We start from the raw sequence: 19,977 nt of genomic DNA, 5'->3' as shown, positions 1-19,977 counted from the left end.
ATATTTCAATATCTCATAATATATATGTTATTCCATTTTGTAGATGAAATTATATATATTTTAAGTATAAACAGATATTTATTTACACGAAATATAATAGATTTAATCAAATCCACCTAGTCCGTCTAGACGCCCGCGTAGACCCCGCCTAACTGCCTAGGTGCTAGACCTCAACCCGCCGTCTGCCTAGCGGCTAGCGTCTTTTAAATATAACAACTTTATATTACACACACATGTATACAGCTGACGTTAGACCAAGAATTATTGTTTTGAACCTACGACTTCATTTAAGAAAGTAAAAACTAACGTCACTAAATCTAGAGATTTGTCAGTGTATTCGAAACACGGGGTAGAACACTCTGTGCCATTATAATTTAGAGAATATTTTTTTATGTGTTCCTCCAATTATATATAATTACATGTGGTATTTTCGCCAGCGTGTTCGGTGACATTGATAAATATCTCCAATAAACCAAATAATCAAGACAATTACAATTATGATTAAATATACGGAGTTTGGAAGACACAAAAGTGCCGTCTTAATTGAAAAATGTTGGTCCAACCTAGGTGGCCGGTGGTGAATATGAATATATGACAGCTCCTTACAATTTGTGCGAGCTCAAGTCAGCATCAATCCATAGACAAAGAATTGAATTCTGGGTTCAAGAAAGGCTGTTAAGACGTTTAGTGATGGATACCCAGTGCTAACTTTGTGAAGATGGCAGGTTTTAATGCCAAATATAATGTTTGAATGGCTGGTGGGTTTAACAAGAATTATTATACACCAATTAGCCTTATAAGCTTATTGTGCTACTCGGTTAATTTACTTCATGGTTTTTTTTTTTTTTTGAATAAACGATATTATCTAGACTAAAGAGAATGAGATGAGCTTAGCCGCATAATAGACTAGTAATAATGTGATTCAAATTCACGATAATCAAATCTAAGACCTCTCACTTACAAGTGAAGAGAAATATCACTATATTATATTATTAAGTGGCAGTTACTTACATGGTTAGCCATTCACTAATAGCATTAGAAACTATTTAGAGCTCAGTACATAACACCACAAAACCCTTGCTACAAGCCTAAAACCGGCGCCGAACAAATCGATGTAAAAGGTCGCCATGAAACGGAGAGAGAGGGCTTGATTCCACTATTCATGAGTTCACCCTAATGAGACGATATCATTTACTATAAAATTTGCTCCTCGCATGACATACTTAAACATAGCTCAGCCGTCGAATTAGAAAACAATCAACTTTTCCTTTTGGTAATAATAATTGAATAGATTACAAATATCGAAAAGGGAATAGTGTTTTTTTTTTTTTTTAACAAACAATATTATCTACACTAAAAGAAGAGGATGTGATTAGCATCACAATGAGTTAGCAATAATGTGGTTCAAATTCGCCTTTGGCGAGAATCGAATCTAAGACATCTCACTTATAAATGAAGAATAATACCACTAAACTGTAGTACTTAGTGACCGAAAAGAAAATAGTTTGATCCTCTATTTGAAGTTCATTCTATATTAACCTCAATTGCTAACCTCTCTTTTTTTTTTTTTTTTTTTTTTGAAAACTATTGCTAACTTTTCTTGTATTACCCTCAATTGTTAACTTTTCAACACTTCACCTACAATCATTTTGAATTAATAGCACATAATAAAGCTACTTTAATTTAATTTAATTTTTTAAAACTATTGCTAACTTTTTTTGTATTACCGTCAATTGTTAACTTTTCAACGCTACACCTACAATTTTTGAATTAATAGCACATAATAAAGCTACTTTAATTTTCTTCTTTGGGATTTACTTTAATGATGCAGGCATCCTTGGTATTTTCTTCTCTGGGATTACTTTAATTATGCAGGCATCCTTGGTTGCATTGCCTTAAAAATGCATGCAATCCCGGACGCGTAACAAAGTTGCTCACTTTGATGAGCAATTTTCCCTAAAAAAAAAATTGAGTGCATCACAGTCAGAGATCATGGCCCAGAAATTATAAAATAGTTACGAAAAACTACAAAAGTAAGTGCCCCCACAGCGACATCCCACATGTGCATGCATGTCAGCTAGAAAGAAATTTGATCATCCTTCAACCTCAACTCTCAGCGGCTGGGGGCCATACCTTTCCCAATAAACAACAAAAGTTTTCTGGAAACTATGTCATCACCTTCATATCTGCAGAAAGCAGCCAACTTAGGTGATAAGTGCGGTTCCTGATATGTTCAACACAAAAAACAAACACAATTTTCTCATGGCACCCCAACCCATCGATTGTCAGTCCCTGTGGATTTCAGTTACATGCATTACATAACATGCCACTGTGTGCTACTGCTACCTAGTTAACATATATACCTATTTGTTTCTGTAAAGCAAGATTCGTATATGTATGAAATTAAAAAACATGTGGTTCTTATCCTACAATTCCTATTTCCTTTCTCTTAGTTATGAATTCCTCATTTCTAAGTATGTAAATATGCTATATATTGTGGTATGGTTACTTGTATGGAATGAGCAGTGGAAATTTATTCCGGTTCTTGATTTTCATCATTTTCTAAAATATATATGGGAGTCGTTTAAACTATGGACTCTGTCTATATTTAGAAACACATATAAAATAAAGTAAGGTGTGAATTCAGATTTTTTTTTTTTTTAAATTTGTAATTTAGGGATGGTTTGGTATTGCTGTGCTTTGAAAAAAAACAGTTTCTGCTGTGCTGTGAGAATAAGCAGTAGAGCGTTTGGTAAACTTTTTTGTAAAAGTGCTTTTGAAAAGAAAAAAAACAGTATTATAGTGTTTGATAAACTATTATGTAAAACAGATGTGAAAAAGCTGGTTTTTCAAAGCTGGGTTTTGCAGTTTTGTGTTTTTGACTTTTTTTTCACCCAAAACTGTGAAAAAAACCTGAAGCTGAATGTTTACTAAACATAAAAAAGCTCCCAGCTTTTTTTTATAGCTATTTTTTTTTTTCAGAATCACCTCAGTACTAAACTAAGGCTTAATATAACTGAAAAAATCATGAATCAGATCAACTAAATTTTGGGACGATTAAAGAATATTTGGGATGGTCAAAGCCTCAAACAGAAAGTAGTTAATCTTAAAATAAATATTTGAATATGCGCATGTTTAAAGAATATAACTGAAAAAAAATTCATGAATAAGATCAACTAAGGTTTCTCGCTCCATGACTTCTCATACTTAATATGTCACCAATGAAGGTGACGGAGGAGACGATCAAATAATATTTGGGAGGCTCAAATCTTCAAATCTTCAAATAGTTAATCTAAAATAAATATTTGAAATAGGCGCATGTTTAAAGAATATTTGGGGTGCTCAAAGCAAAGCTTCAAACTCAAAGTAGTAGTGAATCTTAGAATAAATATTGGATATTATTAAATACCCAGAAATTATCATCATGGCATATTAATAAATATTGGGATAAAGAATATTTGGGATGTTGAAACCCTCAAACTTAAGACTGTATTTTTACTCAATATCCTTAGGTGATGGTAATGTTCATCATCCTATTTTATCATTTGATGAGTTTAAATTTTGAGATTTAGATCTACCAACTACATTGATTTACAAAATTTAAACTCATATAATAGTGATAAATAAAATGATGAGCAACACCATCATCTAAGGGTGGTAAGCAAAAATATTTCCCGAACTGAAAGTAGTAAATCTTATAATGAATGTTTGAATAGGTGCACGATTAAAGAATATTTAGAGTGCTGAAAGCAAAAGCCTCAACTCAAAGTAGCAGTGAAGAAGATATTGGGGATATTAATAAAAACCCAAAAATATTATCATCATGGCATATTAATAAGGTGGAATGCTAATGAGACTTTCTTAAAATAAGACTCTTCATAGATTTTCTGTCACGTCATATTTTAACATCAATTTCAGTACCAACATTATAAAATATTGTACAAAAAACATAAGATGACAGAAAGTCCAAATAGAATCTCACTTTCGAGAAAATTTCCGTTAATAAATATTGGGCTAAAGAATATTTGGGATGCGCAAAGCCTAATACTAAAAGTAGTAAATCTTATCTGAATAGGTCCATGATTGATGAACATTAAACATTTGGGTGGTGAAAGCAAAGCCTTAAATTCAAAGTAGCAGTGGATCTTAGAATAAATAATGGGATATTACTAAAATCCCAGAAACATTATCATGATGGCATCAGAGTCACATTCAATATTCTGATCAGAAATCCGGTAATCCACCACAACCACCCATGAGACCCAACACCACCTAAAGAACTCACTATATGAAGTGCAAACAAACAAATCTCTCTCTCTCTCTCTCTCTCTCTCTCTCTCTCATTAACAAATGGAATGTCTATTCATAATCTAACGTTTCCTTGCCTGATGAGATCCCCATCATGATATCATCAATAACCACAAAACCATGTCAATAATAATGATAATAATATTCTTTTTATCAACAAACATATTCTTTATCTCAAATCACACACACATGACTCCACAAAACATGTACATTATTTCATATACAAATAATATAGTTTGAAAAACTAAAAACTAATATATATATGTATATATATATATATATATATAAATGGAGCGCACCAAAATAATGAAGCTTTCAATATCCCAAAGTATCCTTCCTTAATTAGAATTATTTTAATTCAAAAAAAAAAATCCAAACTAAAAGAAAATAAATATTATAAATAAATATTAAAAAATATGAGTAAAAGATCAATTGTCACACGTATGAACGTAATGCAAGAAACAAATAATAAATAAAGCATTGCACAAATTTTTTTTTTCGTCAAAGCATTACACAAGATGGATTTTGTCTAATTGGCTAGAATAATGTGTATTCCTCTTCACTCAAGTTTAAATTATTTTTATAATTGAAATGGATTTAAAAAGTAAATTATCGCTTCTATTAAAAAATAAACTAAATAAACACATTTTCTATTGTCATTTAGTACCACGGTCTAGTAACATTCATCTTTATATATAATTGAGAGATATTAAGTTCAATTCTTGTTAAAAATGAATTTAAACCATATTATTGTTAGCTCAATTTGAAACTTAGACCACTCCATAAATAATATTGTGCGCCCAAAAAAAAAAAAAAAAAACACATTTTCTGTTTTCGTAAAGGAGAAAGTACACAATTTAATTTGGTTATTTTTTTGCCCGACACTTCCTCATTTAATTTGGCAGCAATATAAAGCAATTTCTCTCATTTTGATCCCCCACTGCCATCCTTCTCCTTCTCCGTCCAGCTTTCTCAATCGACAGTATATAAAGACCATCTCCCTTGCTAAGTTGGCATGTAGTGTTTAAAAAACTATATAATATAAAAGAGACGAAAACAAAACCCCTTACGAAGACTCTTTTTCTTCTCTCTCGACTCCTACGCGTTAAAACCCTCAGCTTTCTCTCAATTCTCATCGCCATTAACGTCTTCTCTCTGAATTTCAGTGTAAAATCTTTGTGGGTTTTGTCCAATTTTGCGTTGAGAGAGAGAGAGAGAGAGAGAGAGAGAGAGAGAGAGAGAGGCGGAGCTTGTTGGGCGACCTCCATAGCAGGCTTGCCTCAGCACAAACCTTCATCGGTTCACGCCATTAAATCAAAATTTTCAGGCAAGTTTTCATTTTTTTTTTTGGTATTTTCCCATTGAAAGTTTTCGATTTTTCGTGCATCGTCTTTGTCCCCTTGTGTCTTTTTCTCTCTCTTTTCGAATTCTGTGTTGATAAAAATCTGTATCTGTTTGTTTCCACGTGCAATGTGTCTCTGCAGAAGTTTTATTTGAAAACCCAGATGGTGAAATGCCCTTCTCTGTCAAACGAATCCATCTCTTCTCCTCCTCTCACTTAGCAGCTCACCATCGACTCACTCTTTTCAATCGAATCCTGCACAGTTCCGCTACATCCAATTATGGGTCCCACTATCCTCCTCCATGGAGGCATCCCTTCGTCTTCTCCAGCAGCTCAGCAATCCTCAATTACCCTTTTGACAGCTCTGCAGGGTTTGCCTGTTTTGGAGCTCGCTTCAATTCTCATCAATTTGGTACTCTTTGTTGGGTTCCTCTGCATCCTCTTAGCTCGCCGAGTGTTTAGTTGTCTGAGTCGGATTAGAATCCTCAAGGATGATTCGGATTCGAATTCGAGCTCAATTCAGCGTAATAGTGCTGTGGATGGAGGAACTCATGAGGTTAGAGTTGGCAGAGACTTTAAATTTTCGGTCTTTTGTTGCTTCTATGTGTTGTTTGTGCAAGTTTTGGTGTTGGGTTTTGATGGGGTTGGTCTGATAAGGGAGAGAAGTAATGGAAATGTTGTGGATTGGTCTGTGATGGTCTTGCCTGCTGCACAAGCTTTGGCTTGGTTCGTGCTGAGCTTTTCGGCTCTGCATTGTAAGTTCAAGAAATGTGAGAAATTCCCACTGCTTTTGAGGGTCTGGTGGTCTGTGTCATTTCTGATTTGCTTGTGCACTTTATATGTTGATGGGAGAGCTTTTGCAATCGAAGGATCGAAACACATGAGTTCTCATGTTGTGGCAAATCTCGCTGTGACACCGGCCCTAGCGTTTCTTTGTTTCGTTGCATGTAGGGGTGTTACTGGTATTCAAGTTTCTGGACAATCTGATCTTCAAGAGCCATTGCTTGAAGAAGAAGCAGGGTGTCTTAAGGTTAGCCCTTATCATGATGCTGGGCTTTTCAGCTTAGCCACACTGTCTTGGATGAACCCGCTTCTTTCAATTGGGGCAAAGAGACCGCTTGAGATCAAGGACATTCCCCTTCTTGCACCACAAGATCGAGCCAAAACTAATTATAAGATCTTGAATTCAAATTGGGAGAAAGTGAAGGCTGAAAACCGTTCAGGACAGCCTTCTTTAGCCTGGGCAATTCTCCGGTCCTTTTGGAAGGAGGCAGCTTGTAATGCTGTATTTGCTGGATTAAATACTCTTGTTTCATATGTGGGTCCGTTTATGATTAGCTATTTTGTTGATTATTTGGGGGGGATAGAGACTTTCCCTCATGAAGGGTATATCCTTGCCGGTACTTTCTTTGCAGCAAAGCTTGTTGAGACCTTAACAACCCGGCAGTGGTATCTTGGGGTAGACATTTTGGGTATGCATGTAAGATCAGCTCTAACGGCAATGGTATACCGAAAGGGACTCAGACTTTCCAGCTCGGCCAAGCAAAGTCACACTAGTGGAGAGATTGTTAACTACATGGCTGTTGATGTGCAAAGGATAGGGGACTACTCTTGGTATCTCCAGGACATGTGGATGCTTCCTATGCAAATTATTCTCGCCCTTGCAATTTTGTACAAGAATGTTGGAATCGCTTCTGTTGCGACATTGATTGCCACCATTATCTCCATTGTTCTTACTGTTCCGGTGGCAAAGATACAAGAAGAATATCAAGACAAGTTGATGACTGCCAAGGATGAAAGAATGAGGAAGACTTCAGAGTGCCTGCGAAACATGAGGATTCTCAAGTTGCAAGCTTGGGAGGACCGGTACCGATTGCAGTTAGAGGAGATGCGTGGTGTGGAGTTCAAGTGGCTACGCAAAGCTCTCTACTCTCAAGCTTTTATTACATTCATGTTCTGGAGCTCTCCTATATTTGTTTCAGCCGTAACTTTTGGCACCTCTATATTCTTGGGTCACCAGCTGACTGCGGGTGGTGTTCTTTCTGCTCTAGCGACTTTCAGGATACTCCAAGAACCACTCAGGAATTTCCCTGACCTTGTATCAATGATGGCACAGACAAAAGTTTCCCTTGATCGAATTTCTGGATTCCTGCAGGAGGAAGAGTTGCAGGAGGACGCAACAATTGTCCTGCCACGAGGCATCTCAACCACGTCAATAGAAATTGAAGATGGTGTCTTTTGCTGGGACCCTTCCTCTCCCAGGCCAACATTATCAGGAATAAAGATGAAAGTGGAAAGAGGGATGCGTGTGGCTGTTTGTGGAATGGTTGGTGCTGGCAAGTCAAGCTTTCTCTCTTGCATCCTTGGTGAGATCCCGAAAATCTCCGGTGAAGTAAGTTGGTATTTTTGAACTTCGTTCTGTTTTACATCTCACGTTTCCTTTCCTTTCAAGGTTGTTTTTTTTTCCTAGGATGATTATTAAGTGATAATATTCCCAATACTTGTTTTTTGCCATATCATTTCAGGTAAGGCTATGTGGTACTGCTGCTTATGTTCCTCAGTCAGCATGGATACAGTCTGGAAATATTGAAGAAAATATTCTTTTTGGTAGCCCAATGGATAAACCAAAGTACAAGAAGGTTATCCATGCTTGTTCACTGAAAAAGGATTTGGAACTTTTCTCACATGGAGACCAGACCATAATCGGTGATAGGGGTATAAATCTGAGTGGTGGCCAGAAGCAACGTGTGCAGCTCGCAAGGGCACTGTATCAAGATGCTGACATTTATTTACTTGATGACCCCTTTAGTGCAGTTGATGCACACACTGGTTCAGAGTTGTTTAAGGTTAGTATTGCTGATAGTATCACTGATATCACAATTCAATTGAAGTGATACATATTTATTTTTGGTTGATGGCTAAGTATATTTTATGGGGGTGATGCAGGAATACATATTGACAGCATTAGAAGATAAAACTGTGGTCTTTGTGACCCATCAAGTTGAATTTCTGCCCGCTGCTGATTTGATACTGGTACAGTCTTTTAAAAAAACCTTTAATATATTATTTCTGAGATGAAAGGTCCATATTGGCATCTATAGTCTGTAGCTTATGTGTATAAGGCGAGTCACACATTAGCAGTTGCACCGTGACTGTTGGTCTTGGAGAATCTTTACTTATGTTGTTTCTTTTGTTTATTTCAACACTTCGTATTTTCTTTTACCTTCTCTCTTCCGCACTTTCTACTTCCCTTTCCATTTATTCCAAATTTAGTTTGCTATATTTGACTTTGTATGTTCTATTTTGTGTGCTTTTGAGAAGAAGTCTGTAACCTTCATTTTCTGTATCTGTAGGTTCTTAAAGGAGGGCGCATCATACAGGCAGGAAAATATGATGATCTTTTACAGGCAGGAACTGATTTCAAATCACTAGTCTCAGCTCACCATGAAGCAATTGAAGCTATGGATATTCCCAGTAACTCATCGGGAGATTCAAATCAAAGCTTGTGTCTGGATACTGGGCTCCGAAAAAATTGTGATAAACCTAGCAGTAGTGTTGACTGTTTGGCAAAGGAAGTGCAAGAAGGTGTGTCAGCTTCAGAGCAGAAAGCAATTAAAGAGAAAAAGAAAGCAAAGCGCTCAAGAAAAAAGCAGCTTGTCCAAGAAGAGGAAAGGGTAAGAGGAAGGGTCAGCATGAAAGTCTACTTTTCGTATATGGCTGCAGCGTATAAAGGATTGCTGATTCCACCCATAATCATTGCACAAACAGTATTTCAGTTTCTTCAAATTGCTAGTAGTTGGTGGATGGCTTGGGCAAATCCCCAAACAGAAGTAGACCAACCGAAAGTGAGTTCGATGGTCCTTCTTTGTGTTTACATGGCCCTTGCATTCGGAAGCTCTTGGTTTATATTTGTTAGGGCTGTTTTGGTAGCTACGTTTGGTCTAGCGGCTGCTCAGAAATTGTTTGTGAAGATGCTTAGAAGTGTGTTCCGGGCACCAATGTCTTTCTTTGACTCTACTCCTGCTGGACGGATCTTGAATCGTGTAAGTCTCTCATTTTCCGGAATTCAAGTGATTTTTTGTTTGTGAAAAATACCTAATTCACTACCTTCCGTTTGCATATATAATTATTGAATTGTTTGTTTTCTATAGGTATCAATTGATCAAAGTGTGGTGGATCTTGATATTCCTTTTAGACTTGGTGGGTTCGCTTCAACGACAATACAACTTATTGGTATTGTTGGTGTGATGACAACAGTTACCTGGCAAGTTTTGCTGCTTGTTATTCCTATGGCCATTGCTTGTTTGTGGATGCAGGTACTTAAATTTTTTGCTCTGAATTTGTTGTTTTAATAATTTAGAAAACTGAAGATAAAAATATAAAGGATGTTGCTCACTGTTAATTTCGCATACGATTACATATATATTTTTGTTTCAAATTCTGTAATATTTATATAACTATACATTAGCTGAGTACTATTTTCCATCTTTTGGTTGCTACTGGAAAAGCGTTTAAATCGTGGTGGTCAATTTCATCACTTTGAGAAACCTTATTGTTTGTCTTTTTGTCATGTTGTGTATATACATCTTTGAGCTAATTACTTTATGATATTAAACCTACTTTATTGTACCTGAATGTGAGCATTCTTTGATACAGAAATACTACATGGCTTCATCAAGGGAACTGGTCCGAATTGTTAGCATCCAGAAGTCTCCAATTATCCATCTTTTTGGCGAGTCAATTGCTGGAGCTGCCACTATAAGAGGATTTGGACAAGAAAAAAGGTTCATGAAGAGGAACCTTTATCTTCTTGATTGTTTTGCTCGCCCTTTCTTCTGCAGTATTGCAGCTATTGAATGGCTCTGTCTGCGCATGGAATTACTCTCAACTTTTGTATTCGCTTTCTGCATGATTCTACTTGTGAGCTTTCCACATGGGAGTATCGATCCAAGTAAGTTCGTGTCCTATACTATTATCTGTATGTTGTCATGAAATCTGAGTCCTGTTAAAACATGACTTGAATATGAAATAGCATTGCCATTCTTAAGGCAAGTCGTATATTTGCTTGGTCTGAATGATTGCTTCCATTTTGAAGCGTACAAAATATTTGAAAATTCTTTGACTTGGTTTATGTGGGAGTGGGAGTATCTATGACATGGTATCTCTTACATGTTAACCTGATTGAATCTCTGAGCTCATAATTTTCAACCATCATATGTTATACGATTTATTTTGGTTTCGCATTTAGCAGTGTGCTTTGATGTGCATAAAGCATTGTAATTTAAAAAAAAAAGAAAAAAGAAAAAAAAAAGTACCCTTTCTGCTAGCTTAAGAACATTAAGCAGGTCTGAGAACTGGATTAGTGTTGATGTAGTCTAAATTTTAGTCGCACAACATAATTTGGATGATTAAATGGCTTGATGGGACAATGACAAAGGAGTAGAATTTTCAGATTATGACAAAATGCCACATCTAATTGTAATTCGTTTTTCCATGTAGGCATGGCTGGCCTCGCTGTCACATATGGTCTGAATTTAAATGCACGCCTATCACGATGGATACTTAGCTTTTGCAAGCTTGAAAACAAAATTATTTCTATTGAAAGGATATATCAGTACAGTCAAATCCCAAGTGAAGCTCCATCCGTTATTGAGGATTCTCAACCTCCATCTACATGGCCAGAGAATGGAGCAATTGACATAATTGATTTAAAGGTATGTTGCCTGCAGTTCACAGGTTTTATTATGCTTATGCTTAATTTTGCGAACAATGTGCAAGTTCAATATAAATCAAGTATTGCAATTAGATTATGCAATGATAACAGTTTTGCTTCCTCCTTGTTTCCTTTGAAGGTTCGCTACAAGGAAAATCTTCCTGTTGTCCTTCATGGGGTTACTTGTAGTTTTCCCGGTGGAAAGAATATTGGAATTGTTGGGCGTACTGGAAGTGGTAAATCTACTTTGATCCAGGCATTATTTCGACTAATTGAACCATCAGCTGGGAGGATCCTTATAGACAATGTTGATATTTCGACAATTGGTCTTCATGATCTCCGAAGTCGTCTCAGTATCATTCCCCAGGATCCTACCTTATTTGAAGGGACCATTAGGCTCAATCTTGATCCCCTTGAAGAGCATTTGGATCATGAAATTTGGCAGGTTTGATTACGGTTGCATATCCTATCTTTTTCATTTTGGAATATGACTACATCCTCTGGGACTCAAACAATTTTTTTATTACCTAAGCCAGCGTTTTTCAAGAATTTGTACATGCGTGTATTATACACATAGTTCGTAACTAGGGTTACTTTATTTGGTACAGGCACTTGACAAGTCTCAGCTTGGAGACATAATCCGTGAAAAGGAGCAAAAGCTTGATGCACCAGGTATGAGTTAAATCTCTTACACATCCGACCCTCTAAACAAAGAAAACTAGAATGTCTTGGTTTGGGTATGGCTACCAATGAGTCGGATTTTTGTGTTAAAATTGCAGTACTGGAAAATGGAGATAATTGGAGTGTGGGTCAGCGGCAACTGGTTTCTCTCGGAAGAGCATTGCTTAAGCAGGCAAAAATATTGGTGCTTGATGAAGCGACAGCATCGGTTGATACAGCTACAGACAATCTTATCCAGAAAATTATTCGAACAGAGTTTAAGAACTGTACTGTGTGCACGATTGCACATCGTATCCCAACCGTCATTGATAGTGATCTAGTGCTGGTACTCAGTGATGGTAAGTAAAATGATTCGTTATGAATTCCATACACTCCTATTCATCAATAGAAGAAAAATGTTCGAGTTTTCATATGGTCCTTTGCATGTAACTGCATTGAACTAGATATTATGTGACATGATTCTGCTTTTCTTTTGGGAAAGGTTATGTTTGGTGCTTTTGGGAGGTTTTATGAGGACCCATAGAATGCTTATTAACCTAGATATTTGATGTTTTTGCAGGTCGAGTGGCAGAGTTTGATACTCCGATACGACTATTAGAAGATAAGTCATCCATGTTTCTAAAATTGGTAACAGAGTATTCATCTAGGTCGAGTGGCATACCAGAATTTTGATTCAGATGTCATGGCTGAGAACCTTTGATTCAAAGGCAGCAGCAAGAGCAGATGATACAAAACAAGACAGTTGATGCCGCGTTCCTTGCTGGTGCTGCTGCATTCGGAAAGTTTAAAGATAAATGGGAAAGGACAAAGGTGCGTGCCATTTTTATCAATCCAAACCCCCATTTGAGGAAAGCTGTTTCTGATTCATCCCCAAGCCAAAACGGGGAATTCTTTCACGGTCGTCAGACAAATAAGTTGGGTTGGTGAGAGCTGTAATAAAATACGCGGAAGAGGCAACGACACGAGTAGATTTGTGCTTAATCATGTTCAATAATGTAGTTAGGGAATAGGTGCAGCTGGGTTAGTCAATGTTTTTGGTCTCAAGGGAAGATGGGTCAATGTTTGTTCCACAATTTTTGATGTCAAAAGAGCAATCCTAATGCTAGAAACTTAATCCCACATTTTTGTTCTTGTTTCTTCACATACTACTCTGTTTTGATACATGACACTGTGACTATGGATCATGAAGATTACATGTTCAAATTAAATAAATTGTTGACATTATCAACTTGGTATGTTATGTTAAACTACCGTATGCTCCACCGGAAATTAAATCGCTTATTCAAATTAACAGTCTGACAATATAACATGTTAAACCATTACACGTGTACTTCCTTATGCTTTTTGAGTTGAAAATGCCAATTCTTAAATAGTCAAAGTAATGATGGAGTACATAGGTTTCATAGCACCAATATGTATGATCCTAACCATGTACCATTACCAGTAGAAAACCGATGCTGTGTTAAAATATAAACACAATTGAGCGAAAATTAAATCAGTTATTTAAATTGACAGTCTGACAACATAATATGTTAAAATTTTTACAAGAGAAATTCTATCGTGAAGTGATCGTGATTCCATGTTCAAACCGATGGATGTTTAACATTATCAAGTTGGTATGTTATGCAAAACTATTGTACACAGTAGTGAAAATTAAATCACTTGTCTAGATTAACAGTCTGACAACATAACATGTTTAAACTATTTGACAAAACAAAGTCCATTCGATTCAGTTATTCAAATTGACATCTTGACAACATATAATGGTAACGTGGGTGTATTTTCTTATGCTTTCGAGATTAAACCCGCTTCTATAGAATTCAAAGTATAATGTCACTTTTTAATTTAATTCAGAAAAACAAAATTTAAAAAAAAAAGAAAAAAGAAGAAGAAGAAGAAGAAGAAGTGGGCCATATGTAGAGAGCCCAAAGTTTATCATGGCCCAAACCAAAGTAAGCATATGCCCGACTCCCAACCGATCCTACCCATCTTCTTCATCCAACAGGTCTCTCTCTCTCTCCTTTCTCTCTCTAGCTCTCTCTGAAGAACCTGCAGCTGAGAGCACGATGCAGGCCGTCTCGAAGCGCGTTGGGCGCCAGTATCTGACCCAATCATCTTCCATCTCGTCGCTCAAGTCAATCTATCCCCTTTCCGATCACTGTAAAAATCCTCATTTCTCTCCATTTCTAGGGTTTGATTTTCAAATTCCCCCTAATTTGGTGGTCTCAATTTGTCAATTTTGTAGATTATGGAGCTGATCGTCCAAAATACGGATCTACCCTCGCCACCAAGGGAGTGGGGCACCTTGTGCGCAAGGGCACAGGTGGAAGATCATCTGTTAGGTAGCCCTCCAATTTTTCATTTCTCGTTACGCGTCAATCAGTCTGGAAAGTTGAAGCGTTTTGTTGTTACTCCATTTGTTTTCTTAGAAAATGTAGGAAAAGTTAGAACATTTTGTCGAAATTGATTTTACTGCATTGAATATTATTGAAAGAGTTAGAATGTTTAATTGTTGTTGTTACGTTAGTTTTCGGGGAAAATGTAGGAAAAGTAAACCTTTTGTCGAAGTTATTTCTTTTATCGAATGTATGAACTATTTGAGCCCATTAGGGTAGGATAGATTTCTTATATTTTTCTCAGTAAGTAAAGTTGTCATTGGAGATGGAATGCAACTTTTAAGAAGCTAATAACCAGCTGAATTCTTGAGAAAACAAAAATGTTTTATGAATGTGCCGCGTGAAGAGTGAAGGTAATGTGCTAATAATGCTTTAACTATACGGATAGAGAAAACCCAGCAAACATAGATATCGAAACTCGGTTGTACGTGTTTCACATGAATGTGTTGTTTATGTTATTTGGAAAATAATCTGTCTTTTTTCAGTGGCATTGTTGCTGCAGTCTTTGGATCTACGGGGTTCCTTGGGCGTTATCTTGTGCAACAACTTGGTGAGCCAACTGTCAAAAAATGCTTTTAATTGGAATTCCATTGAATTGCGTGTATGCATTGTTTCAGACTGTGATTGTTATGATTGAGAACATTTCTAGTAGGTGATTGTTGGACTGAACTTGATCTGGGGAAGTGTGATTTTGTATTTTATACTTGAAAAAATGACAGAAGTATAATGGGTTGTTTGGCATTTACCTTGAGGATAATTTATGGTTTTCAAAAATCGGATTCAAGAAGAATACCAAACATCCCTTAAGTGTTTATAGTATGTGTCATGCGTGCTCGTGCTGATTCTTTACTTCTCTTCCAGCCAAAATGGGAAGTCAGGTGTTAGTTCCTTTCCGTGGTTCTGAAGACTCCCATCGTCACCTCAAGTTAATGGGGGATTTGGGACAGGTAGGGTAATCTTTGCTGTTTCTTAGTTAATGTTCCTTCTTGACTGGGGAAGTAATTTTTCTCCATTCTTCAATTATTATGTTTCTGATGTTCTCACATTTCACTTACTCAGATTGTACCAATGAAATACAATCCGCGAGATGAAGATTCAATTAAGGCAGTCATGGCAAAAGCAAACGTGGTTATCAATCTCATAGGTATGCATTCTTGAGTCGTGACTTTATATATTAAAGATACTTTAATCTTTGGATTCAATGAAGGAACACTTTGTAGCTTGGCAGGGAGGGATTATGAGACAAGAAACTTTAGCTTTGAGGAAGTGAATCATTCCATGGCGCAACAACTGGCAACGGTAGGTATCCTGCATTGACATTCTTGACATTATTTTCATTCCTGTGCTGCTTCTGATCCTACTGCCATCTACTTCTCTTAAAAGTTGGTTCCCAAAGCATCATCCTTAACAAAAATAGTACCCTTAACAAAAATAGTAAAAAAGTGTTTATCAAGATTATTTTGCCACAGTTACGATAGTTTGTTGTGTATAATACACTTCTACACACAAGTTGCAGTCTACGATGCAGCTATTTAGCCTGCTTGCAATTGGACTTTTCTTTCAAGATAGATAGAAGTGTCTTTTGGGATCTGAAATTCTGTTCAATATCCAGTTAGTGGAGATATAAAAGTTGGATGTCATTTATTCAGGTTTTGTTGTTAGACACATATCAGTCTTCTTTTTAATCTCTATATTTCTGTAGATTTCCAAAGAACATGGGGGTATCATGAGATTTATTCAAGTTTCTTGCTTGGGGGCATCTTCCTCGTCTCCCTCCAGATTCCTAAGGACTAAAGCTGCTGCAGAGGAAGCTGTTTTAAGTGAATTGCCTGAGGTAGAGTTATTTCCTTTCCTTCTTGTATGTTGGCATGCTTATTTAAGGAGCAGTGTCTAACATTCACTTTCATCAATAGGCCACCATTTTGAGACCTGCTGTGATGGTTGGTACTGAGGATCGGATTTTGAATCGCTGGGCCTTTTTTGCAAAAAAATATGGCTTTCTTCCACTTGTTGGGGATGGATCTACTAAGTATGTCTTCAATCTATCAATTGAATGCCAATTTATTTTAATTTTTCAAATTTTGTAATTTAACAACGTTGCTCATGCGCATATCTTTTTCTTAACCTTCATTGGTGTTTTGTTTGCAATAACTTCCACGCAGATTCCAACCCGTGTATGTTGTTGATGTTGCTGGGGCAATCGTGGCAGCCTTGAAAGATGATGGTACCAGCATGGGAAAAATTTATGAACTTGGTGGGCCTGAGGTCTTTACAATGCATCAATTGGTAATTTCCCATCTGTAAGTTGTTTTGCATTGACATGAAATTTCTTTTACTAAGCACCCAAGGACTGCAGGCAGAGCTTATGTTTGATACAATCCGTGAATGGCCTCGCTACGTGAAGGTTCCCCTCCCAATTGCAAAGGTAAACAGTTAATCTTGATAATGCAAGTGTGTTTGGTTGCCAAGAGTAATCAGTAATCGGTCGTAAGAGCCCAGCCCAACCCTTCCCCCCACACCAAAATAAATGTGATGGAGTTACTTCATTGTTGTTTAATGATCATTTTTTGTGTATATGTTTATAACCACGTCAGTTGCCTGGTCTCAATATCCTAGGTGCATGCCTCTGTATGCCTTTATTATTTTATCAACTTGACCTCCAATGTTTATGATTTGATCGTTCCAGGCAATAGGTGCTCCACGAGAAATATTGCTTAACAAAGTTCCGTTTCCATTACCTAATCCTGAAATCTTCAACCGAGATCAAATCCTTGCCCAAGCTACAGATACACTCGTGTCAGAAAATGGTAAGTTCGATAAATTTTAGGATGTGGTAGTTCCTTCTTCCCCTTTTTTTTGACCTATGATTGGTAAGTTTTCTCATTTTCTCAATTTCGCAATTTTGTGGTGCGCCTTGTAGCTTTGACATTCAGTGATCTTGGACTTGTGCCCCATAAGCTGAAGGGTTACCCTATTGAGTTTCTTATCCAATTTCGCAAGGGTGGCCCAAATTACGGTTCTACAGTCAGTGAAAGAGTGTCTCCAGATGCTTGGCCATGAGTCTCTCAGGCTTTCTAATTTCCAAATGCTTTTCAAGTCCGCAGTGCAACCCACTTGCAAACTTGTAATCAGGTTAGGGTTGCAGGACGTATGCTTCATCTTTCTTTCTGTTTTTTCTCTCTTTCCCGATCCAAACTTCTGTTTCCTTTCGTTGTGGTATTCCAGTATAATTGTATTAATAGTACGATTGTCAACGATTTGTATGACAGGTTTTCAGAGTGGGTTGCTTCTTAGAGAAATAGTAGGAAGAAATAAAAGATATGGAGAGTTATTCTTTTCTAGCTTCGTATCTGTCACCATCGACCGAATTTCGACCATTTGTAATTCCAGCACATCTGGCATCATTTTGTTGTGCTTGTTCATAAGCCCTGAGCCATGAAGGGAATTTGATGCATCTTTTTATCTGTTTTCGCTTGACATGCGTCCTCAAGTAGTGGGATGGGGAAAATGATGAGGGTTTTGTTGTCTTTAAATATTACCCTTCATAATTTAAAATTTATAGATTCTGTTTCATAGTTTTCTTTGCATCTCAATTAATTAAATAAAACAATCGATGCATAATAAAACATGAGAAAATTATATAAAAATGAACTATGATGAAAGTATGCGGAATGCTTTATAATCTAATTTCGCAGAATTAGCGGTATTTTTGTGATCTATAACACTTTCTAATGAAAATTTGGGTTGCGGTTAGTTGGTCAGGTTCGTGTGCCTGCTCTCTTGCACTAAATACCAGATCTCGATTGAAATAAATATTGCATTGTAAAAGAAAATAGCACTATTTAGTGTGAAATGAAATGCAATTCGCTTCTTAAAATTCTAGTTAGGCTTAAAGTCGTTCAACAAGGAATAATTGGCTTTTCTTGGAAAGTCTATATACCAAACTCATAATGCAAGCAAAGGAAGCAAGAGCCAAGGAGCAGGATTTGGAATTATATAGTCTGGAAAATAGCTTGACGGAGCCACAAAACACGTTATGGAACCAGATGCAGACCGTGGCTTCTTCGAACGCATCAACTTGGAAGGGAAGAACACCGGCGCATCATTTTCCATACGTCCGGGCATCGGAGCTGAATCGCACTCGAGTGTCTGTTGCTGCATCAACATTTATATAAACAACAATGTTCAGGGAGCCAACAGTTCAGTTTTGCACGGGAGTTGTGTGAAAATGAAGGATCCGGGAGTTTACTTGTTCTTTGGGGACGTCAAGTTCTCTAAGTCGTTTCTATTAAGAACAAACAAGGCGAAGAGAAAGAGGAAGAAGAGAAAGGAAACCCTATCTGGTTCAAAGCAGCTAGGGTTTTGGCCCACGTTTTTATTTGTATTTATTCCATTCCTCTATTTCTTTCATTGTTTTGTCCATAACTGTTTGAGATTTTAGTGCTAATTCTTTTGTTTGTGGGAATTTAATCTTTTGCCGACATACAAATAATACGTCCAAAATTTAAAAGGCAAGAAAAAATATGCGGTAGTTCTCAAGTTGTGAAGGATACAGGAACTCGATAACTCAGTGATTGGTGCTCACTGAAGACTCCAGGATATTGCATGTAAAGTTCTACGTTAGTCGGCAAGCTAATATTGTAAAGTACTCCTGTGCAGATCGTACTTTTACTTGATTGCTTATTTGTGTGGTTGGAGCATGTGGATTCCTTTTTCCTCTTCACCGACGAATTTTTCGATTACTTTCACTCGGGTAAGTTTTTTTTTTTTTTTTTTTCAGAAATCCTCCTCTATGGACACTAAAATTTAATTCACTTTGTAGACTTACATGTTTATATATCTGTTGAAAGGTCATTTTCCTCGTCCAGATCATTCGATATTTTATTATAAAAGTCAAAATGTTAGACATCTGGAAACATTTGAGCTCAGAATATCTCACTTGTCCAGATCATTAGATCCATCGAGAATATAACAATCGATCAGTACACGGATACTAAGTCATAAAATGAATAAGAGCTTCCTTACATAGTGGGATGCAATTGCATATAGCTTTAGCCAGCTGCTTGAATAAACAATGCACCTCAACACTTACATATATAATAAAGGATATGAAGCATATTTCCCCACCAGTCTTTTTTTCTTTTTCTTTTTTTCCTGGTGAGAAAAATATGCAGTGAGTACTTGTCAATTTGCTCGATTAGTCCTTGTAGTTCTAGAATTGTCGAGCCCTCTTATTCATTGGAGGAAACAATAAGTTATCAAACCTAACAAAATATATCATGTTCATGTAAGGACATATCATGTGTGGTTTATAAATTAAAGAATGGACCACCATGCTTCATAGCATTCACATTGTTATGAGATTAAATTCGGATTGGATTCGTATAAATGAAGTTCCTCACAAATAAGCTTCTCAAAACGAATGCTAAAAAAATACTTCCAAGAGCCGTTTCGATTTAAAAAATAAAAAAAATAAAAAATAAAAAAATAAAAAACTTTGGAATTAACTTTTTTTATCACTGTTACTGCATTATAAG

At 36.6% G+C, this 19,977-nt stretch overlaps 2 protein-coding genes across 2 annotated transcripts; both read left to right on the top strand.

The window, feature by feature from the left end:
- Positions 1-5,247: 5,247 nt before the first annotated feature.
- Positions 5,248-13,272, top strand: LOC137726678 (ABC transporter C family member 5). Its single transcript, XM_068465618.2, has 12 exons — positions 5,248-5,635; positions 5,793-8,042; positions 8,176-8,496; positions 8,597-8,683; positions 9,004-9,693; positions 9,802-9,966; positions 10,307-10,601; positions 11,150-11,364; positions 11,503-11,808; positions 11,972-12,035; positions 12,143-12,382; positions 12,604-13,272. Exons 2-12 carry the CDS (start codon positions 5,931-5,933, stop codon positions 12,714-12,716), a joined length of 4,608 nt encoding a protein of 1,535 aa, XP_068321719.2. The 5' UTR covers positions 5,248-5,635; positions 5,793-5,930; the 3' UTR covers positions 12,717-13,272.
- Positions 13,273-13,993: 721 nt separating this feature from the next.
- Positions 13,994-18,015, top strand: LOC137726677 (NADH dehydrogenase [ubiquinone] 1 alpha subcomplex subunit 9, mitochondrial). Its single transcript, XM_068465617.2, has 13 exons — positions 13,994-14,204; positions 14,290-14,386; positions 14,926-14,990; positions 15,302-15,387; positions 15,500-15,584; positions 15,669-15,739; positions 16,143-16,274; positions 16,354-16,469; positions 16,603-16,726; positions 16,797-16,865; positions 17,127-17,247; positions 17,361-17,572; positions 17,710-18,015. The coding sequence occupies exons 1-12, from the start codon at positions 14,111-14,113 to the stop codon at positions 17,498-17,500; spliced, it is 1,200 nt and encodes a 399-aa protein (XP_068321718.2). The 5' UTR covers positions 13,994-14,110; the 3' UTR covers positions 17,501-17,572; positions 17,710-18,015.
- Positions 18,016-19,977: the final 1,962 nt, after the last annotated feature.

Source organism: Pyrus communis, chromosome 5, assembly GCF_041283825.1.
Source record: "Pyrus communis isolate YQ-2024b chromosome 5, ASM4128382v1, whole genome shotgun sequence".
NCBI lineage: Eukaryota > Viridiplantae > Streptophyta > Magnoliopsida > Rosales > Rosaceae > Pyrus > Pyrus communis.
Note: the sequence above shows the minus strand (reverse complement) of the source record. Positions and strands in the feature narration are given on the sequence as shown.